Source organism: Caretta caretta, chromosome 24 (assembly GCF_965140235.1).
Source record: "Caretta caretta isolate rCarCar2 chromosome 24, rCarCar1.hap1, whole genome shotgun sequence".
NCBI lineage: Eukaryota > Metazoa > Chordata > Testudines > Cheloniidae > Caretta > Caretta caretta.
In genome coordinates, this window is record NC_134229.1 from 13888370 (window position 1) to 13911850 (window position 23481).

Genomic DNA, 23481 nt, shown 5'->3' on the forward strand with positions numbered 1-23481 from the left:
TTACAGTGTGTATGGTAACACCCATTGTTTCATGTTCTCTATGTATATAAATCTCCCCACTGTATTTTCCACTGAATACATCCGATGAAGTGAGCTGTAGCTCACGAAAGCTTATGCTCAAATAAATTTGTTAGTCTCTAAGGTGCCACAAGTACTCCTTTTCTAGTTGTGATTATGTCTCCTCACCCTTTTGACTTTCTCTTCCCCTTTATTTAGCCACGAACCCTGAGCCATATTACAGAATTTCAACTTGAAAGATGAAAATCCTTGTTGGATCAGGGTGTCTGCTGTGTCCTGCTTCTGGCATACACAGCGGAGTAGGATGGGCAGTTGTCAGGGATCTTATTAAAACCTGGGGGCTGCTCAAAATGGAGCCTACTGGCTGTAGCCCCATAGGGGCCATCAGTCAGCTGGGCAATGTCAGAGCCCATCACATCCCAGCCGCTCTCCTTTGCCTGTTTAATGCTTCCCACAACATGCCCCTCTGGGTTGTACCACCTCTGCTGGGCACTGGTGGGAGGGAGACACAGGAGATCACTTTGCTGGCTCTATGCCAGGAAAGGTGTCACCCAGGCAGGGATTTCCTCAACAGGGGACTAGTGAGAAATTTGTGAAGGGTGCATGGGAATAGATAGATAGAGTGTATGGAGAGAGATAGGTAGATAGGTATATTGGGTATATGGGGATAGATAGATAGATAGATAGATCATTCGGTCCATTTCACAAACAGGCTAGATTAAGAAATAGGATCCAAGGACACTAAATTTTATCCTGGTTTTCACACCACCCTCAGCCCCCTCTCTGCTCTCATATATAACTGATTAGTCTGGTGTTTCTTGTCTTTCTATTGTCGTTCCCCTCTAGTTATTCCAAAGCCATCGTGCAGTGTGGTCCGCTGCAGAGAAGGAACTATTTGCAAGATGATAAATGGGCAGGCAGAGTGTGTGCCAGTCTCTCAGGCCACATGCTGGGCTGGTGGTTACTTGCATTACCACACCTTCGATGGATGGGTGTATGATTTCCACGGCACCTGCAACTACACGGTGGCCAAGACCTGCAGGGATGACTCCGTCCTGCCCTCCTTCCACGTCATAGCCGAGAGCGAGAACAGTGGAAACACACAGGCTTTCTACATTGGGTCGGTGACTGTCCAGATAGATGGAGTCACCGTCACAGCAGCCAGGACTGAGGTCGGCTTTGTGTGGGTGAGTGCTTGGCACACACGTCACCTTGCTCCTATGCTCACCCTGTAGGCTTTACTAAACAGAGGGCAGGAAACTGCACTCCTGACCTCCATGTAGAATTGCAAGCTAGACAAAATCTGGTGTGGTCAGTACATAGATAGGCTACCTTGAAAAAAATACCCCAAGGTGTTGCAGTGGGTATTATTATTGATTTAGTAGGAGCTCTGCCACTGTATCTGTGCTGTCACCCACATACCAGCACTTTGATAGGGGGCACTGTACTATTTAGATGTGTAGGTGTCTCAGTAGCAGGACCTTTCTCCCGAGTTAATATTAAGCCCAATGCCCAGCAGGACACTGGTGAGAGTTCTGTGGTAGGGAGCGGTCTGGGTACCAAGTACAGAGCACTCTCCCCTTGCAGTTAGTGCTGACCCCAATGCCCATCATGGCGCTAGCAGGTGCTGTGTGGCAGGGAGTGGTGTGTGGGGGGGTCAGTCGGGGGTGCTGTCCCATCAGAGTTGCACTGATCCCAATCTGGCTCTAGAGGGTGCTGTGCTGAGGGGAGCAGGTTGGGTGGCTTAGTATAAGGAGCTGTTAGCTCTGTCACAAGCACATAGGATCTACACACCAGATAAAGTGTAGATGTGAACATTTGGTCATTACATATCCCACAGCATGTCATGCAGGAGCAGGGCAAATCCCAGCTCCACTGAGTCCATCCTTCCGCAAATTCCCCAGCAGTTTCTAATGTAACAGGGATTCTTCTAGAGCCCACCTGAGGAGAATCCCCACTATTGGATCCAGGAGGACATGCCTGAGCTCTAAGCTATGGGGAAACTCTGAGGCACATCTCAGGGCCTTTGAACTACAGAGCCATCTCCAACCTGAGGTACCTCAGGAGCCGCGGAACATTGTAGTCAGCTCCTAGAGACCTCTCGTCCCCCAGGTGATGCTGCTAACAGCTGTCACCAACGCAGCCCCCTCTTTCAGTGGAGCCGCTCCTTAACAGCTCTAACCAATGCAGTCCCTGTCATTTACAGCAGCTGCCAGCAATTCTTATTGCCAGCCCTTTCATCTACAATGGGCTATATTGAAATCACAGGTCCAATAGAGGAATTATTTGGAAAAATTCCAATCAATAGTAATGGAACCAACTCATAATTTTCACTGAATCTGGACCCAAATCTGAACCAATAGTAAATTATAGCATCATACTAGATAGAGGTGGCTGGAGAAAGTTAATTCCATTTGGGAGAGGATTTCAATTATTTGAAAATGAGCTTCATTCCAATATGGAATGAGAACCCAAAATTACTAAATTTTCTGGGAAGGGGAATGGAATGGCTCCAGGTCAGTCTTTGAAATCTTCGAAATCTTAGTTTCCATCAAAACTTTTGATTTTGAAGAATAGGCAAATACTAGTGAAAAATTGTATCTGAGAAGAGGTCCCTTTCTAAATGAATGACCTATGCACTCGATTCTGACCTTTGCCCTTTCTTTCTCACCATGAAGCTGAATAACACCAGGGCCCACTTACCCATCTCCCTGAACAACGCGGCCCTTCGGCTTTATCAGAGTGGCACCTCCCTCGTCCTCCGCACCGACTTCAACCTCAGGGTGTCCTATGACTGGAACAACCACCTGAGGGTCACCGTCCCTAATGACTTCTCTGACAGCCTGTGCGGCCTGTGTGGCAACTATAATAGGGACCCCTCCGATGACTTCCAGACCTCAGAAGGGGACCGGGCTCGCAGTGTCGCCACCCTGGGGAAAAGCTGGGCAGTGGAAGATGAGGATCAGTTTTGCTGGCACGATTGCATTGGAGGTTGCAGACCCTGTGCCGCCAGCATAGCCAGAAAGTACAAGGAAGAGGCCTCGTGCGGCCTGATAACCAAGGTCTCAGATGGGCCCTTCAGCCAGTGCCACTCCAAGGTGGATCCTACAGTCTACTTGGACAACTGCGTGTACGATCTGTGCCACAATGACGGCTACAGGAGGGCCCTGTGTGAGGCCCTGAAGGCCTATGCGGACGCTTGCCAGCTGGAGGGGGTCAGGATTGGGGAATGGAGGCAGCTGGCCAGATGCCGTGAGTACAGATTTGTATGCCAAGGTCTATGGTCTGCTGGTTAGACCGTGGAGCCTGGGGCTCAGCACTCTTGAGTTCTAGCCCCGGTGTTGGGAAGGAGCGTGATCGAGTGGTTTGGGATTGAATAATGATTGGGAAATCAGGAGTTCTAGCCCTGCTGTTGGGAGTAAGGTTGCCAACTTTCTAATCACAGAAAACTGAACACCCTTGTCCCGCCCCCTGCCCTGCCCCTTCTCCAAGGCCCCACCCCCCTGCTCACTCCATCTCCCCTCCTAACGTCGCTCGCTCTCCCCAGCCTTGTTCACGTGCTTATTTTCACCAGCCTGGGGCGGGGTTTGAAGTGCAAGAGGGGGAGGAGAGAGTGGGGAGGGACTCTGGACTGGGGGTGCAGGCTCTGGGGTGGAGCCATAAATGAAGTTTTCAGGGTGCAGGAGGGGGGTCTGGGCTGGGACAGGGGATTAGGGTGCGGGAGAGGGTGAGGGTGAGGGCTCTGTCTGGGGGTGTGGGCTCTGGGGTGGGGCCTGGGATGAGGGGTTTGGAGTGCAGGAGGGATGCTCTGGGCTGGGACCAAGGGGTTCAGAGTGCGGGAGGGGGCTCTGGACTGGAGAAGGGAGTGTGAGTGCAGGATGGGGTTCAGGGTGCGGGCTCTGGGAGGGAGTTTGGGTGCGGGAGGGGGCTCAGGGCTGGGGCAGGGAGTTGGGTTGCAGGAGGGGGCTCAGTGCTAGGGCAGGGAGTTGGGTTGCAGGAGGTGGCTCAGGGCTAGGGCAGGGGGTTGGGGAGGGGATGCGGGGTGTGGGCTCTGGGTGGTGCTTACCTCAGGCAGCACCTGGGAAGCAGAGATATGCCCCTCCTGCTTGGAGGTAGCCATGGGGCTCTGTGTGCTGCTCCCAACCCCAGGCATCGCCCTCGCAGCTCCCATTGGCCGTTCCCAGCCAGTGGGAGCCGTGGAGCTGGCACTTGGGGTGGGGGCAAAGCAAGGAGCCCCTGTGGCTGCCCCTGAGATGGAGGGACATGTCGCTGCTTCCCAGGAGCTGCATGGAGCCAGGTAGAGAGCCTGCCTGCCCCGCTGCACCACCAACTGGAGTTTTAATGGGTCGGTCAGCGGTGCTGACCAGAGTTGCTAGGGTCCCTTTTCGACTGGGTAAACCCAGAAACCCGGAAACCCTATTTGGGAGGGAGTGTGATCAAGTGATTTGGGATTGAGCAGTGATTGGGAAATCAGAGCTCCTGGATTCTATTGTACCTACAGTACTTGTCTGTCCATGGTATTGCTAAGGTGCCTGTGTAGTTTTGTGTGTAGATTTGCCCTAAGTTATGTGATGTACAGCCACAGCAGTACCTGAATCGGTTTTACGTGTCCGCACTCTGCTCCTTGTGTCGGCAGTGCACGTCCTCATCAGGAGCGCTTGCAGCAATTTAACTGTCCGTGTGGGGCATTGTGGGATGGCTTCTGAAAGGCAGCAACAGTCGACATAATCACTGCACTGTCTACATCTACATCAACCTAACTAAATCGACCGAAGCACTATGCTCTATGCCTTTTGCGGAGGTGGAGTTATTAAGTCAGTGTAGTAGGCGAGTTACAGAGGTGGGAGCTCCATTTTAGTGAAGACTCCAACAGAATTAGGTTGACATAAGCTGCCCTACATTCATCTAACTCGGTAGTGTAGACCAGGTCTCCATCTGAGCTCTTTGGTCAGACTCCAGGTGAGAGCCCCAACTCCTGCCAGCAGCCAACCCTTATTTCCCCACATCACATTTCCCAGTCCTTTCTTCTCGAGCTGGGGGATTTTTGCTCCACCTCCCTGCTGAGAGGCAGGGAAATCCATCCACCTCGGAGTCGTTTATTGCTAGGTGTCAATGTCCTTGTGACTGCATTTGCCATTATCTTCTGGATTCTCCACTGATATGGGGTCCCTCTCAGCCAGTCCTTTTTAATGACCCATCCAGCTGAGACAGCTCGGCGACATTCGTACCGATGTTTCTTACACGTCTACACTAGCAAGCTTAGAGCAGCACAGCTGCACCGATACCCCTGTGCCGCTGTGAGATCGCTCGTGCAGCTGCGTTGTGCTGACGGGAGAGCTCTCCCAGCAACGTAATAAAACCAGCTCAACGAGTGGCGGGAGCTTTGCTGGCAGGAGAGCATCACCCGCCAACATAGCGCTCTGCACACAAGTGCTTATGCCAGCAAAACTTGTGTTGCTCGGCGGGGGTGTTGTTTTTCACACCCCTGAGTGACAAAAGTTTTGCTGACATAAGTGCTCGTGTAGACATGGCCTTAGCGTGCCCTGGGAGCAAACAGTCATTTTGGACACACTGGGGAACACAGAAGGCATATGGGAAAACTGAGGCACACATAGAGGTTATAAAAATAGTACACACAATCCCCCCTTCATCACAGCCTGTCACTCTGAGTATCTAACGTCGACTGATAACACATGGATGGTTGAGGTGAAATGATGCCTTTTTTAAGTGACTCTTCCTACTATGGGCCTGATCCTGTAAGGGGCGAAGCACCTTCTACAACATACTGAGCACCCTCAGCCAATGTTGAGGTCACTGGGATTTGAGGGCACTCGTAGCCCCACAAGATACATCCCTTTCAGTCTATTTTAAATATTGCTTTTGCGTGGAGAGGGTTTGCTGTTAAATCTGTGGGTCCTTCACTCCCCAGCCATGGCGTGCCCCCTGGAGAACAGCCAATACCAGCTCTGTGGAACAGCCTGCCCAGCCACGTGTGTGGACCAGTCAGCCCCCAGCAGCTGCCAAGACCCCTGTGTGGAAAGCTGCCAGTGCAAGGATGGTTTTGTGCTGAGCCAGGGCAAATGCATCCCCAAGGGCGGCTGTGGGTGCCAGTTTGAGGGGCGTCCCTATGCCCCCAATGAGAGTTTCTGGGTCGATGAGGCATGTGGGACACGGTGCATGTGCAACGCAGCCACTAGACAGGTCGAATGCGCGGCTGCTACGTGCAAACACTCGGAGAGGTGCGGGCTAGTGAACGGCGTACGGGGCTGTTACCCCTCCAGCTATGCCACCTGCTCTGTGACAAGGAATCTGCACTACACCACCTTTGATGGACAGAGATACGACTTCCAAGGCACCTGCCGCTACCAGCTCACGGCCCTGTGCAAGAAGGCGGAGGGACTGGTGGACTTTGAAGTCTACTTCCAGGAAAGCAATACTGCTCCTGTGCAGATCAAGGTCTATGAGACCGACATCAGGGTCAGCAATCAATTCCCTGGGAGAATCATGGTGAGTTGCAGAAATCACATCTAGTCACTAAAACATTTCTGGAAAGTCACGTTTGTGATCAGAAGTCGGTTGCAGAAAAAGCATAGAAGGATCTTAAAAAACAGGTCAAATATTAACTGGATTCTGATGTGAACGGACAACCAGTGGAGAAGCTAGAGGGTTGGGGTGATGTGGTTACACTTTGTCTGTGTGAGAAAGTGTCAATAGCATCCAACATATGTGGGAACTTTGGGAGCTGGGGCTCAGGTAGCACACAGAGGAGGGAACTGCAACAGCCAATGCCAGAGGAAATGAAAGTCTGGTTGGAGGATCCTTCCTAGTCTGGAGAGCAGGGATTCAGGCAGGCTGTAGAGGAGGGAGCAGGTCAACCTGGATGAAGATTTCAGCAGCAGTAGATGGGCCAGAGCTCTGTGCTGGAGCCAGAGGTTCCACCACGAGCGAGCAATGTTTCATATCCCATATGTCTTGCTTTTACAGGTGAACAGTTTCCTGATTACCCTTCCCTTCAACCTCGATGATAAGAAAATCACTATGTATAGAAAGGGCTGGGCCACAGTGATCCAGACAGACTTTGGTCTCACCGTTACTTATGCCGGGTGGTCAGGACGTACCACGATCACTCTGCCAGTCACCTACACGGGAGCTGTGTGTGGTCTGTGTGGCAATTTTAACAGGGACAGGGAGAACGACATGCTCATGAGGGATGGCACGCTGGCACCAAGCCCCATCAGCTTTGGCCAGAGCTGGAAGGTGGGCGACCTCCCAGGATGCTCTGCAGTAACGATACCCCCATGTGCAAGTGTAGAGGCTATTGAAAAACAACAACGAGGTAGCAGAGGGCAGTGTGGGCTCATCCTCCACAAGAGTGGCCCTTTCAGAGGATGTCACAGCAAAGTGGACCCCCATGGATACTTCGTAGACTGCGTGTACGGCTATTGCGTCCTCAGTGGGCGGGAGAGTAACGTCTGCCAGGCAGTTGCTGGCTATTCCGAGGCATGTCAGGAAGCTGGAGCTATGGTGCGTCCCTGGAGGACTACGAAATTCTGCTGTGAGTCCCCCATGTTCAGCGCTGCCTGCCCCTTGGGGGATCGTTAATTCTTGTTGGCTGGTAGATGTGGATCTAAACACTGCAGAACATTTTTACAGACAATGGTCTCTCTCAGCAGGCAGCTGCACCCTAGCCCAGGGTGCAGCTGCCAAGGCCACTACGAGTGCTGAACCCACAGCACTAGGGAAACACTGCTAGGAATGTAGTGTGCTCTCCATGGCCAGTCCAATCCTTGCCTTCCCTTCTGAGACTGGGGCCTAATCAGAGCTGGGACTCAGGGTGGCTACTAACTGGGATGTTTGTCCATTAGGAACTGGGCTGGGAACCCACCAACTCATCCCACACAAGCCATCAGTTGGGAATGAATTTTAACCGCTACTGACCCTGATTCAAATCAAAAAGCTAGTTGTGAGACCATGAAACAATAAACCGAATTAGAAGCCCCATCGTAGGAGAGAGATTGTCTGTATCCCGTCTCCTGGCCTCTGTGAGGCAACCAGTTCATCAGACCTGGGACCCCATTACACATGCTGCCTTTTGTTAATTAACCAAACCAAGGAAATAGAAAATTAGGAGCTGGAATGAAATTGCATCTTTTAGTAACAGTTCCTTTTTAAACATTGCTAATGCGCGATGTGAGCTAACTCTTTCTTCTAATTACAGCTCCGTCCTGTCCCCCGAACAGTCACTACGAATTCTGCAGCAGCAGCTGCGATCTGACATGCAGCAACCTCTATGCCCCGGTGCAATGCACGACCCAGTGTAAGGAAGGCTGCGTGTGTGACGAGGGCTTCGTTCTCAGTGGCGACAGCTGCGTCCCCATTTCCCAGTGCGGATGCCTCCATTGGGGACTTTACTACCAGGCCGGGGAGACCTTCCACCCGAGCGGTTCATGCGAGGAGCAGTGCGTGTGTCTGGCTGGTGGGGAGGTTGTGTGTAAGGCATTCTCCTGCAGCACTGGTGAGGAATGCGGGGTCGTGGACGGCATCCAGAAATGCCACCCATTTGGATCTGCGACCTGTTCTGCCTCTGGCCATCCCCACTACCTCTCTTTCGACGGGGTCCCCTTTGACTTCCAAGGCACCTGCACCTACATCCTGGCCAAGACCTGCACTGATGCCAGTGACCTTACACCATTCTCTATCAGCATAGAGAAAGAAGATTGGGGCACCAGGAACATGTCCATGGCCAAGCTGGTGTCCATCCAGGTGTATGGGATCACACTCACCCTACTGCAAAACAAACAAGGGCTCATCATGGTAAGTCCTCCATATTCTCATGGGCAGAGATTTTATTCTATTCTACACAGGTTTGTTTGCAGTTTGGCCATCTCTCTAATGCCCCCTCATGGCAAAGGTTGCACTGCAGGTAGTCTGCCTCAGCTTCCCCTCTTGGGCTCCTCAATAGCTCAGAAGACAAGTCGAATAACAACCGCCCTCCTTAGGGTCTGGATTATTAAATTATCAAACATGAAAAATAAAGTTTTCAAGTCCATCCATTTTTCTCCATACCAGGTCACTCCGAGTTCTTTCCTGTCTGTAGTCATGCTCCCCAAATTTCAAGTTTCCCTGCTGGAGTCTATTCACTCCTATCAGCCTCTTCTGTTCTCCCTGAGAACTCTCTCTGCAGGGCCAGCCTCCCATCTTCCTCCTGCTGCTCTTATAGGGGAATCAGGTGATTCGTGCTCCTCAGGTGTGCCTCTTTAGTAATCAGGGTTGGCTGGCCCGCTGGCCTTAAAGGACAAGCCACCCTCTTACAAATTCTTATATCATGCGCATCCATGTAGTATTTCAGCACTTTCCAGCAACACACTAAGTAACTTAACCAACACTCTCATCCTATCCCCAGGAGGAGATGTGCCTACAGGGGAGTGTTTTGCATTGGATTTACTTTTAAAAGATATAAATGTGCACGCATATTGCCTTCTATATATATGTATGTGTGTGTGTGTGTTTGAGACAGCAGGTCAGAGAAATGCACCTTGCACTTGGGGGGGGAAGTGGTGAGGTTTGTCAGGGTCCTTTGTTTCTGAGGGAGTTCATTCCTCAGTCTCGAACTGCTCACCAGTAAAGCTCCATCTCCTGCACAGACAAACTTTACCCTTATTTTCCCAGAAGGTTTAATTGATCTTTTAGATAGCCAGGGGTGAAAGCTTGAACTGAATTCAGTGTTCTCTTTGGAAGGCAGAAGAGGGAGCAGAGGACAGTTTTGATGTAATCTCAGTAGCCAGTGCTGGTGAGGAGACGCTTCTGGAGTGCTGAAGGGTTCATGGTATATCACATTACTGTAGTCCAGAAGAGAGGTGATGAAGGCATGAAATAATTGATGCCAGATCATCATCCATCAGGATGGGACAGGGTCTCCTGGCCAACTGGAGATGGTAGGAAGTATTACTCATGGATGCTGCTATGTCAGAATTTCATTTGAGCAAGCTGAGCATCCTCTTAGCTCAGCTCAATCTTCTTTGCCTCACTTCTTGGTTTATACACCATGTTTCTTTGAACTCTCTACACATAATTCACATTTTTGCAAACATGGAATAAACTTCCTCTCCATTTTAACTCCTTTGGCTCTGTGTTAAAGAATTTCTCCCATGATGCATTCCCCTGAGAAGCCTGCAGTCTAACTTGGGACAAATAAAACATGTGGTAAATTGGTGGAGATAGGAGAAGAAGGCAAGGGGTGAAGGAATGAGGTGTCACCAGGGAAGTGGGTCTTTAGGGGAGAAAGGGAGACAGACAAGAAGTAGGAGAGTATTCTGTGTGCAGGAGCTTGCATGAAAAGGAGGTACAAGCCAAACATGGTTGGAGAAAATAGCAATGGTAAAGAGAGAGAACTGGGAGGGAGCTGAGGTGTTGCGGAAAGGAGAGAAGAGATGTAGACTAGGGCGGAAATGTGAAGACCTTGGAAGGTGAGGACAAGTCATCCCAAAGAGAAATCTGGAGTCATTCTGATTTATGCCATGTGTCAGTGAGAGCAGAATCTTGTCTGTGTCCCTGCTTCCCCGTGCTCACAGGGAATGTTCTCTCTCTTCCAGGTGAACGGGGTGTCCCACAACCTCCCAGTAATCGTGGCTGATGGGCAACTTAGAGCATATCAACATGGCACAAACATTCTGGTGCAAACCAACTTCGGCCTCACTGTGAGCTATGACCTGGTTTACCAGGCCAGGGTCACCATCCCAGGAAGTTACGAGGGCCAGACGTGCGGCCTGTGCGGGAACTACAATGGACGGGAAGACGAGGAGTTCCTGCTCCCCAATGGCAGGACAGCCCCTGATGAGGCAGCATTTGGCTCTGCTTGGGAAGTCGAGATCCCAGGAGCATCCTGTACAGACAGATGTGCTGGAAACAGCTGTCCAGTTTGCGAAGAGAAGAAGAAGGATGTCTTCAGAGGGCGCAACTACTGTGGGCTGCTCACAGACCCCGACAGCCCCTTCGCAGCCTGCCACGGCGTGGTCAGCCCCAGCGTGTATCAGAGCAACTGCCTGTATGATGTGTGCCTGGGCAATGGGGATTCCCAGGTCCTGTGCCAGAGCATCCACAGCTACGTGACAGCCTGCCAAGAGGCTGGGGCCCCCATCCAGCCCTGGAGGAGCGCCTCCTTCTGCCGTAAGTGCGCGGACAGTGTAGGAGCTCTGGGACGCACTGGGAGAAGAGGGAAGGGGAGGTCAATATTGCCGAGCATCTTGTTCCAGGCCTCTGGGCTTCTTCTGGAACTCTTCTCAGTGGGAACCAACAATCTCATGTTCTCTTCTAAAGGTGCCCTGTTCCTCTCCTCCCTGTCCTGCTCTTCTCTCCTTTTGTGTCTGTCCCTCTACACTGTGGTGTGAGATCTTTCCAGGCATCCTTTATTTCTCTCTCTATTTAAGCTGTGAGCTGCCCAGCCAACAGCCACTACGAGGTCTGCGCTGACCTCTGCACCACCACCTGCTCTGGAGACATCATGGACTGCCCGGAGACCTGTGCTGAAGGCTGCCAGTGTGACGACGGCTTCTTCTTCGATGGCCAGGGCTGTGTGACTCTGGAGAGCTGTGGGTGCTTCGAACGTGGGAGATATTACAAGGTACCACCCCCTGCTGGAGTGTCTGGGTCTGATCTAATTTTTGCTCTGTCCACATCCTAATCCCTACACTGGTCAAGAATATAGGGTTTGCTGTACTGGATCAGAACATTGGTCCATCCAGGCTGGCTTCCCTCTTTGCTAGTAGCTCAAAGTGCCGAAAAAGGCCAGAAGATTTAATGCCCAGATGAGCGCAGTGACTTGCTCAAGGCCACCTAGTGAATGAGTAGCAGATGGGAGGTTAAAACCTAGGAATTGTTCCTGGCCTTAAGCCCAGTCCTTAGCCCATTAGACAGCCTTTCTCTCTAAAGGCAAGAGGAAATAATATTATGACACAATGGACATTTTTATAGATACATAGATTCTAAGGCCAGAAGGGTCCATTGTGATCATCTAGTCTGCCCTCCTGTATAACACAGGCCAGAGAGCTACCCCGATATCATTCCGAGAGCACATCTGTTAGAAAAACACATCCACAGCTCTGGGTTTGGTGCTGTCAAAAATTATTTTAAATAATTGTTTCCAGTTACATTCTGTTATTTCCTGTTTTCCAAACGTTCCATCAGCCCAATGAGACGGTCCTGATGAGTGAATGCCAGCAAAGCTGCACGTGTGTTCCTGCCCGAGGGGTGACCTGTAAAGCCCAGGGCTGCTCCCGAGAAGAAATCTGCCAGATTAGAGATGGCGTCAGGGCCTGCGTCAGCAAAGGTACAGGACAGTCATTGTTTGAAACGTCCCTGGAAGGGTTATTGTACAGGAGCGAGTAAGTAGCTGTGGTTGTGTCTCTGCACCCTTCTCACTCTCCCTCTTCATTTAGCCTGGAACCTTGACCCATAATATTGCAAAATTTCGACTGGAAAGATGGGAAGACTTGTTGGGTCTCTCCAGCAGAGCCAGGTGGGCAGCTGTCAGAGATCTGTGCAGATTCCATGATTCTCTCTCCGGGAGCAGGCTGGGGGCTGCTATAAACAGAACACCCTGGCTACAGACCCATAGGGACCATCAGTCATCTGGGCAGTGTCAGAGCCCATCACCTCTCAGCCACTCTCCTTGTCTGCTCCATGCTAGAGGTCCGCTTGGGCCTAATTTTTGAGGAGCCCAAGCCCGAGAAGGTCAGGTCATTTCCCGACCCAGCCTGACTCTTCCAATGAAAGTGGATGAGTGCCAGGGCCACCTCCCGCCCATGGGGTTGGCTCGGCGGTGGCTATGTACCTGTTCCTGCCATCTGCCATCCCTGGCTGCAGTGTGTGCGCTCTGGGGCAGCTCCCTCACTCCACAGTATGCATAATGCAGCCAGGTGGCAGTGCTCGTAGGAGCTGGGCATGCACCTACCTCCGCGCTCACCCCACAGGTAGGGCGGCCAACTGTCTCATTTGTGAAAACTGGACACTGAGCACAGGAACCTCCCCTTCTTCCTGCTCCACCTCTTCCCCCAAGGCCCTGTCCCCTATTCCTCTTTCCCCACCCACTGTCGCTCACTGCTCTCTCCACCACCCTGCCCCTGACAGCTGAACAGGGCTCTAGGGGTGGAAGGGTGACTGGAGCAGGACGTTGGAGAGAGAGCAGGGCTCTGAGGTTGATGGGGTGACTGGGGCAGGGTTGGGGAGGGAGAGCCGTGCTCAAGGCAGGATGGGGAGCCGCTGGTACGCCGGTACCTTTCTCCGCCGGAGCTGTTGCTGAGTGCTTCTCCAGGCTCCAGCAGTAGCTTCTGCTCTCCCCATTCCCTGGGTCGCGGAGGCTGGTTACTGTAGGTAACTGGACTTTTAGTGTCCGGTCTGCAGTGATGACTGGACATTGCCAGGTTCCCTTTTCGACCAGACTTTCCAGGCAAAAAAAGGAGACCTGGCAACCCTACCCACAGGCAGAAGGAGAACAGCTGACTTGACCCAAGCCCAAGAGGGTCCCGTTGATTTCCTACTCAACCTGACCCAGACTTGACACTTGCTGTCGGCTCCCATCAGGTTTGGGTTGCGTTGCAGGGCTCTGCTCCATACTACCTGTCACGTGGCTCTCTGTGTTCAGCAGCTGCACGAGAGGCTGTGGGGAGGGTGATATAGGAAGTGGCTCTGCTGGCTCAAAGACTGCTGTGGTCTCACCCTTGCAGAGAGATTTCCCAGCAGAGGACTTGTGGGAGGTTTGGGAACTGTCCAAGGGAAATATGTATGGGGATAAATGGCTAGATAGATAGATAGAGGAGACGAATGGGGATAGATAGATAGATCAATCGATCATTCCCTCCATTTCACAAACAGGTTAGATTAAGAAGTAGGATTCCAATGACACTAAATATCGTCCCAATTTTCACACCACCCTCAGTCCCCTCTCTGCTCTCACATATAACTGATTAGTCTGGTGTTTCTTGTCTTTCTATTGTCTTTCCCCACTAGATATTCCAAAGCCATCGTGCAGTGTGGTCCGCTGCAGAGAAGGAACTATTTGCAAGATGATAAATGGGCAGGCAGAGTGTGTGCCAGTCTCTCAGACCACGTGCTGGGCTGGAGGTTACTTGCATTACCACACCTTCGATGGACGGGTGTATGATTTCCACGGCACCTGCAACTACACGGTGGCCAAGACCTGCAGGGATGACTCCGTCCTGCCCTCCTTCCACGTCATAGCTAAGAGCGAGAACAGTGGAAACACACAGGTCTTCTACATTGAGTCGGTGACTGTCCAGGTGGATGGAGTCACTGTCACAGCAGCCAGGACTGAGGTCGGCTTTGTGGGGGTAAGTGCTGGGCATGGTCAGTACTTTGATAGGATACCTTGAAAATATTTACCCAAGCTGTTGCAGGGGGTAGAATTGTTTAAGTAGTAGATGGTGCTCTCCTCCTGAATTGGTGCTGTCCCTGAAGCCATGGCACTGTACTAGGGGGTGCTGTACTACGTTCAGATGTACAGGTATCCCAGTAGGGTGCACTCTCCCCTTGGAGTCAGTGCTGACCCCAATTCCCATCATGGCAATACCAGGTGCTGTGTGTCATAGAATGGGGCAGGTGGCCAGCAGGGGGCACTGACCCAATTCCAAAGCTCTGTGCTTGGGGCTACCGTCAGCAACTGGGACGTGGGCGGTCAGACCTCCTGGCTGGAGCTAGTAGCCAGATCTGGAGTCAGGAACCAGGAGTCAGAGACAAGGGTCAAAACTAGGGTGACCAGATGAAATGGACAAAATATCGGGACACATGGGGAAAAAAAAAAAAAAGCGGCTGGAGCGGCCAAAGCCACAATATCGGGACAAATGGCGTCCTGACCGCGCATCGGTCAGGATGCGGGACAAAGAACTAAAAATAGGGACAGTCCTGATTTTATCGGGACATCTGTTCACCCTAGTCAAAACAACCTTCCGTCACTCCCCCACGCAGCCCCCTCCCCCACGGGAGCCGCTCCCCGACGGCTCTGTCCCACGTGGTCCCCTCCCCCCGCGGGAGCCACTCCCCGACGGCTCTGTCCCACGCGGTCCCCTCCCGCACGGGAGCCGCTCCCCGACGGCTCTAACTGACGCGCTCGGGTTGCCAGGCCTCCGGTTTTCAGTCTGAACACCCGGTCGAAAAGGGACCCTGGCGGCTCTGGTCAGCACAGCTGACTGGACTGCTAAAAGTCTGGTTGACCACAGAGGGGCAGGCAGGCACCGTGCCCAGCTCAGCTCAGCTCCTGGGAAGCAGCCAGCATGTCCCTCCGGCTCCTACGCGGAAGGGCAGCAAGGGGGGCTCTGCACACTGCCCCCGCCTGCAGGCGCCGCCCCGAGCACCGGCTCTGCAGCTCCCTTTGACAGAGAACCGTGGCCAACGGGAGCTGCGGGGGCAGCGCCTGCAGGCGGGGGCAGCACACAGAGCCCCGGGACATGCCGCCATTTCCCAGGAGTCACGCGGACTTCCTCCATCCCTGGGAAATGACAGGGCCGCCTGAGATCAGTGCCGCCCGGAGCCCACACCGTGAACTCCCTCCCACACCTCCAACCCCCTGCCCCAGCCCTGAGCCCCATCCCGCACCCAAACTCCCTCCTGGTACCCGTACCCCGCAACCCCTCCTGCATCCCAACCCCCTGCCCCATCCTTGAGCCCCCTCCTGCACCAAACTCCCTCCTGGTGCCCACACCCTGCACCCCCTCCCACACCCCAATCCCCTGCCCCAGCCTGGAGCCCAGTCCTGCACCCTGAACCCCTCATTTCTGACCCCACCCCAAAGCCTACACCCCAGACCAGAGCCCGTACCTCCTCCCACACCCCAATCCCCTGCCCCAGACCGGAGCCCCCTCCCACCTGCCAGACCCCCTGGCCCCACCCCCAGCTCAGAGCCACCTACTGCAGCCCAAACCCCTCATCCCTGGCCCCACCCCAGAATCCTCACCCCCAGCTGGAGCTCTCACCCCCTCTGCATCCCAACCCCCTTCTGCAGCCCTGAGCCCCTTCCCACACTCCAAACCCCTTGGCCCCAGCCTGGAGTCCGCTCCTACCCCCAAATCCCCAGCCCACAGCCTTCACCCCCTCCTACACCCCAACCCCCTGCCCCAGCCCGATGAAAATGAGTGAGTGAGCGAGGATGGGAGAGAGCGAGCAACAGAGGGAGGGGGTATGGAGTGAGCGGAGGCGGAGCCTCTGAGAAGGAGTGGGGCCTCAGGGCAGGGAGCAGAGCAAACGTGTTTGGTTTTCTGCAATTAGAAAGTTGACAACCCTAGACGTGGCCCTCTCTCCTGCAGGAGCCTCTCCCTAATGGCTCTAGGTGACATAGCTCCCTACCTGTAGCCACTTCTTAATGGCTCTAACTGATGCAGCCCCCTTGCCCTCAAAATTCCAACTTTTGAACTGTTTGCTCTGTCGTGGTCGTCATGCTGGTCCCAGGGACAAGGTGGGAGAGGTAATGTCTTTTATTGGACCAACTTCTGTTGGTGAAAGGGACAAGTCATCCAGCTACCCAGAGCTCTTCTTCAGGTCTGGGAAGGGTACTCAGGGCTGGTCTATGCTAGAGAATTAGATCAACCCAGATGTGTCACTCAGAGGCACATAGGTGCCAACTTTTTGGTTCCCGGGGGGGTGCCCCAACCCCTCTACACCCCTTTCCCCAGCCCCCACCCCTGCCTTGCCTCTTCCTTCCCCCCTCTCCACCACTTTCCCCAAGCCCCTGTCCCCTCTGCACCTCTTCTTGGCCCCGCTCCTCCCCCTCACCCCAGCACCTCCTGCACACCGCGGAACAGCTGATGGCACTGGGCAGGAGGCACTGGGAGGGAGGGGGAGGAACTGATCCACAGGGCTTCCAGAGGGTGCTCAGCACCCACTATTTGTTTTTTATGTGTGCTCCAGCCCTATTCGGGAGCGTGAAAAATCCATACTCCAAGCAATGTAATTAAGTCATCGTAAGGGCTTGTCTACACTTACAGAGCTGCACCAGTGCAGCTGCACAGCTGTAGCACCTAGTGAAGATGTTACCTAGGCCGACAGGACAGCTTCTCTTGTTGGCGCAGGTACTCCACGCAGTCCACACTACAGTGCTAGGTCAGTGCAAAGCAGTTCACCTCGACCAATAAGTGTCTCCAGTAAAATTTCACTCTCGAACATAACAGTCCCTGCTACATCGACTTAATAACTCCACCTCCATAAGAGGTTTAGAGTCAATGTCGATGTAGTTAGGTCGACGCCATGTCAATGTAGATACTGCGTGGATTACGTGGACTGTTACTGGCTTTCAGAAGCCATCCCACAATGCCCCACACTGACAGTGCAATCGGTACAAGTGCTCCTGGTGAGATTGCATATTGCACAGACACAGGAGCAAAGAGTAGACATGCACAAGCGATGTAATCACTGAGGTGGCTTTATGCTGACGTAAATCAGGTCAACTTAATTTTGTAGTGTGGCCATGCCCTGACGGGTGGTACCTATGTCAACAGGTGATGCCTGCCTGTCAACATAGCGCTCCCTGCACCAGGGGATAGGTCAGTATAACTGTGTTCCTCAGGGGTGTGGATTTTCCACAGCTGCAGCGTTCCAAATGTAGACGAGCCCAGAGTGTCATAGCTAAATACAAGGTGGAAGAGATTGTTTAGCATAAGTGGTTAAACCTACGGACATCATAGGACAAAAAGGGTGGGTTATTGAGTTACAGATTGCTGTAATAATCTATAACTCCAGTGTCTTTATTAAAACCATGACTTTTACTATGCAACAAAGTTAAGAATTTAGGATCCAAGTCTCGACTTTTGAAAGTGTGGTTCCATTATTAAACAACTTTCAAAACATTGAAATCCTCCAAAAAGAATTACATTTCTCCACCTAGCTCTATTTAATCTGATGTTTTAAAGTAATTCTGCTTCAGATTTGGGTCCAGGTTGCACTGCTTGCTAATCTGAGTAGGGGCGACTTTGCAAATGACAGACTAGTGAACTCAATTGTGACCTTCGCCCTTTCTTTCTCACCATGAAGCTGAATAACACCAGGGCCCACTTACCCATCTCCCTGAACAACGGGGCCCTTCGGCTCTATCAGAGCGGCACCTCCCTCATCCTCCGCACCGACTTCAACCTCAGAGTGTCCTATGACTGGAACAACCACCTGAGGATCACTGTTCCCAGGGTCTTTTTGAACAGCCTGTGCGGCCTGTGCGGCAACTATAATGGGGACCCCTCCGATGACTTCAGGACCCCGGATGGGGACCTGGCTCCCAGTGTCGCCGCCCTGGGGAAAAGCTGGGCAGTGGAAGATGAGGATCAGTTTTGCTGGCACGATTGCATTGGAGGTTGCAGGCCCTGTGCCGCCAGCATAGCCAGAAAGTACAAGGAAGAGGCCTCGTGCGGCCTGATAACCAAGGTCTCAGATGGGCCCTTCAGCCAGTGCCACTCCAAGGTGGATCCTACAGTCTACTTGGACAACTGCGTGTACGATCTGTGCCACAGCGACGGCTACAGGAAGGTCCTGTGTGAGGCCCTGAAGGCCTACGCGGATGCCTGCCAGCTGGAGGGGGTCAGGATTGGGGAATGGAGACAGCTGGCCAGATGCCGTGAGTACAGATTTGTATGCCAAGGTCTATGGTCTGCTGGTTAGACTGGGGAGCCTGGGGCTCAGCACTCTTGAGTTCTAGCCCTGGTGTTAGGAGGGTGCGTGATCGAGTGGTTTGGGATTGAGTAGTGATTGGGAAATCAGGACTCCTGGGTTCTCTTGTACCCACAGTATTTGTTTGTCCCTGGAATTGCTAAGGTGCCTGTCACTTGGAGTATCTAACGTCCACTGATAACACATGGATGGTTGGGGTAAAATGATGCCTGTTTTTGAGTCACTCTTCCTACCATGAACCTGATCCTGTAAGGTGCTAATCACCTCTGGCAGTGTGCTGAGCACCCTAACCTCCTGTTCAGGTCACTGGGATTTGAGGGCTCTCAGACCCCACAAGCTACATTCCCCTCTGTCTATTTTAAATACGGTTTTTGCATGGAGAGAAACTTGCTGCTAAATCTGTGGGTCCTTCACTCCCCAGCCATGGAGTGCCCCCTGGAGAACAGTCAGTACCAGCTCTGTGGAACAGCCTGCCCAGCCACATGTGTGGACCAGTCAGCCCCCAGCAGATGCCAAGACCCCTGTGTGGAAAGTTGCCAGTGCAAGGATGGTTTTGTGCTGAGCCAGGGCAAATGCATCCCCAAGGACAGCTGTGGGTGCCAGTTTGAGGGGCGTCCCTATGCCCCCAATGAGAGTTTCTGGGTCGATGAGGCATGTGGGACATGGTGCATGTGCGATGCAGCCACTGGACAGGTTGAATGCGCGGCTGCTACATGCAAACACTCAGAGAGGTGCGGGCTAGTGAACGGCGTACGGGGCTGTTACCCCTCCAGCTATGCCACCTGCTCTGTGACAAGGAATCTGCACTATTCCACCTTTGATGGACAGAGATACAACTTCAAAGGCACCTGCCACTACCAGCTCACATCCCTGTGCGAGAAGGCAGAGGGACTGGTGGACTTTGAAGTCAACTTCCAGGCAAACAATACTGCTCCTCTACAGATCAAGGTGTATCAGACCAACCTCAGGATCAGCAATCAATTCCCTGGGAAAGTCCTGGTGAGTTTCTCAAATTGTCTCTAATCTCTCTAAAATATTTGTGGAAAGTCACCTGTGTGATCCAGAAAAGTTGCAGACAGTGCATGGAAGGATTTTGAAATATAGGGTGAATTGTAACCAACAGGGAGCCAATGGAGATATTTAAGGATTGGGGTGATGTGGTTACACTTTGGATGTGTGAGAAGGTGTCTGAATCATAGAATCATAGGGCTGGAAAGTACCTTGAGAGGTCATCTAGTCAAGTCCCCTGCACTCATGGCGAGATTAAGTATTACGTAGACCATCCCTGACAGATTTTTGTCTAACCTGCTCTTAAAAATCTCCAATGATGGATATTCCACAACCTCCCTAGGCAATTTATTCCAGTGATTAACTACCCTGACAGTTAGGAAGTTTTTCCTAACGTCCAACCTAAACCACCCTTGCTGCAATTTAAGCCCATTGCTTTTTGTCGTATCCTCAGAGGTAGGGGCGACTTTGCAAATGACAGACTAGTGAACTCAATTGTGACCTTCGCCCTTTCTTTCTCACCAGGAGAAATTGTTTTCACCCTCCTCCTTGTAACAACCTTTTATATACTTGAAAACTGTCATCATGTCCCCTCTCAGTCGTCTCTTCTCCAGACTAAAAGAACCCATTTTTTCAATCTTTTCTCATAGGTCATGTTTTCTAGACCTTTAATCATGTTTGTTGCTCTTCTCTGGACTTTATCCAATTTGACCACATCTTTCCTGAAATGTGGCACCCAGAACTGGACAAAATACTCCAACTGAGTCCTAATCAGCACAGAGAAGAGCAGAAGAATTACTTCTTGTGCCTTGCTTACAACACTCCTGATAATACATCCCAGAGTGATGTTTGCTTTTTTTGCAACAGTGTTACACTGTTCAGTCATATTCAGCTTGTGATCCATTATGACCCCCAAATCCCTATGTACAGTACTCCTTCCTAGGCAGTCATTTCCCATTTTCTATGTGTGCAACTGATTGTTCTTTCCTAAATGGAGCACTTTGCATTTGTTACTCCTGGGGAAATTCTCGCATAATTAGAAAAGGAGGATTTTTGGCACCTTAGAGACTAACAAATTTATTTGAGCATAAGCTTTTGTGAGCTACAGCTCACTTCATCGGATGCATTCAGTGGAATATTGTTAAATAAATTATCAAAATAATTGACAGGTTTCAGAGTATAGCAGCCATGTTAGTCTGTATTCGCAAAAAGAAAAGGAGGACTTGTGGTACCTTAGAGACTAACCAATTTATTTGAGCATAAGCTTTCATGAGCTACAGCTCACTTCATCGTATTTTCTCAATGTATTTTATGCGGGAAAATACTAAATTCTAAGCCCAGTGCTTCAGAACTTCCCCATGAGCAGCACCTTGCCCGTGGAGCCAATTTAGGACAGACTGGGGCACACAGGGCTGCTGGGGCGCATCACAGACTGGGGTTCAGAATGACGTGTGGGGGAGACAGACTGGAGCGTGGGCTCAGGAGCTAGTTGAGTGACAGTGTTGAGCCTGGGGTTGTGGGAGGGGGGCTGCAGAGACCCATGGGGATGAGGAGTGTGGGGACAGGGGCAGACATGCCTGACTGAATGAGAGAGGCTTGGGGTCATCCAGGGTCTTCATGGGGGAGGCTTCCCAACACCCTAACAATCTCACCCCCCACAAAGAAAAACCTCCCACCCACACCCAACACCCTCCAGGGTCACTCCTAGGCTCCTTCTCTCTCCCTGAGGTCCTCTGTTACCCCTGACTCCCTCAAGTCTTTGCATTGCTTCTGACAGGTGCAGAAAATACAGTTCTGTATTGTAATTTAAATGAATTACACAGAGTTCTGTATGAATATGCCTAGTAAGGAATCTATTTGTCAAAAAATAATTTACCAGAATCCTTTTTTAGCACTTTCAATCCCTCCCAACTTGGTATCATCAGAAACTTTATCCTTGTATTCTCTATGCAATTATCTAAATCACTAATGAAGATATTGAATAGAACCAGACCAAAAACTGATCCTTGAAGGATCCCTCTTGATAAGCCCTTCCAGCTTGACAGTGATCCACTGATATCTATTCTCTGGGAATGGTTTTCCAACCAGTTATGCACCCACCTTATAGTAGCTCCATCTAGGTAGTATTTTCCTAGTTTGTTTGAGAAGGTCATGTGAGACAGTATCAAAAGACTTACTAAAGTCAAGATATACCACATCTACCTCTTCCCTCCCATCCGCAAGTGTCCACACTTTCACAGTGTGCTCTCATCCCCAATGGGGCGCCTCCTTGTGGCTGCAGCCTGGAATTAGCTCTGCCTTTCTGAAGCCCCACCTGTGCGTGCTCACTCTATGATACTTTCTCTCTACCCGGACTCGATGGCTCCCTCATTGTGGCTTGGCCCTCCGGCTGGGTCACGGTAGTTTCTCCTTTCTGGGAGGTTTGTGTACCAAATGTCACCAACTGTCCCAGGCAGTCTTCCAATACACTGCCCTTCAATGGTGCCACATCCCCAGTGGCTGGTAGGGGAACGTGGGCTCACTCTCATCTTTGGGTTCCAGCCCAGGGACCCTAAAACCAGCAGCTAAGGTCTACCCTGTCCCATGCCTTGTTTCTGTTTCCTTGGATTGCTTCCTATGTTGCCTCTATCAATCTCCTTCTCTACCCTTCCCTCCTGGCCAAGCCCCCGCTCTCCCTAGCCTGAGAGAGTGACTGCAGACCTCCTCCCTGCAGCCCCCTTCTGCCCTCAGCTACCTTGCTTTATACCAGCCCACCTGTCCTATTCAGGTGAGCTTCAGCCTTTAATTAGTTCTCATTGCTCCCTGGCTCCTCCTCCAGATGCATCTTAGATGCTTAATTGGCCTGTCTAGCCACCTTAACCCTTTCAAGGGCAGGTGTGGGGTGAGCACTCCTTCACAGTGTCAATAGCATCCAGCAGAGGTGTGAACCTGGGGCACTGGGGGAGAGAGAGGAGGGAAGTGCAATACCTAATGCCAGGGGGAATACAAGTCTGGTTAGAGCTTGGATTCAGGCAAGCTGTAGGGAAGGAAGCAGGCCGGACTGGATGAAGATTTGAACAGAGGTGGATTATTGTTGTAATCATGGGCCAGAGCTCTGTGCTGGGGTGAGAGGTTCTACCACAGGCAAGCGATGTTTCACATCTCATGTGTCTTGCTTTAACAGGTGAACAGTTTTCTGATGAATCTTCCCTTCAACCTCATTGATAAGAAAATCACCGTGTATAGAAAGGGCTGGGCCACAGTGATCCAGGCAGAGTTTGGTCTCATCGTTACCTATGCCGGGTGGTCAGGACGCACCACGGTGACTCTGCCAGTTACCTACGCAGGAGCCGTGTGTGGTCTGTGTGGCAACTTCAACACTGACAGGGAGGACGACATGCTCATGAGGGATGGCACGATGGCACCAAACCCCATCAGCTTTGGCCAGAGCTGGAAGGTGGGCGACCTCCCAGGATGCTCTGCAGTAACGATACCCCCATGCGCAAGTGTAGAGGCTATTGAAAAACAACAACGAGGTAGCAGAGGGCAGTGTGGGCTCATCCTCCACAAGAGTGGCCCTTTCAGAGGATGTCACAGCAAAGTGGAGCCCCAAGGATACTTCGTAGACTGTGTGTATGGCTATTGTGTCCTCAGTGGGCGGGAGAGTAACGTCTGCCAGGCAGTTGCTGGCTATTCCGAGGCATGTCAGGAAGCTGGAGCTGTGGTGCATCCCTGGAGGACTACGAAATTCTGCTGTGAGTCCCCCGTGTTCATCGCTGCCCCTTGGGGATCCCTGTTCCAAGTTGGCTGGTAGAT

The 23481-nt window shown here is 51.9% G+C and overlaps 2 protein-coding genes across 2 annotated transcripts; both read left to right on the forward strand.

Annotated features, from left to right (window-relative positions):
- The first annotated feature begins 10592 nt into the window (after positions 1-10592).
- LOC142070049 (IgGFc-binding protein-like) lies at positions 10593-17523 on the forward strand. The gene is made up of 5 exons (XM_075123017.1): positions 10593-11184; positions 11445-11638; positions 12202-12343; positions 14023-14363; positions 17482-17523. The coding sequence occupies exons 1-5, from the start codon at positions 10593-10595 to the stop codon at positions 17521-17523; spliced, it is 1311 nt and encodes a 436-aa protein (XP_074979118.1).
- Positions 17524-18045: 522 nt separating this feature from the next.
- On the forward strand, positions 18046-23479 carry LOC142070050 (IgGFc-binding protein-like). Its single transcript, XM_075123022.1, has 3 exons — positions 18046-18625; positions 19100-19677; positions 22850-23479. The coding sequence occupies exons 1-3, from the start codon at positions 18046-18048 to the stop codon at positions 23477-23479; spliced, it is 1788 nt and encodes a 595-aa protein (XP_074979123.1).
- The last annotated feature ends 2 nt before the right edge of the window (positions 23480-23481 follow it).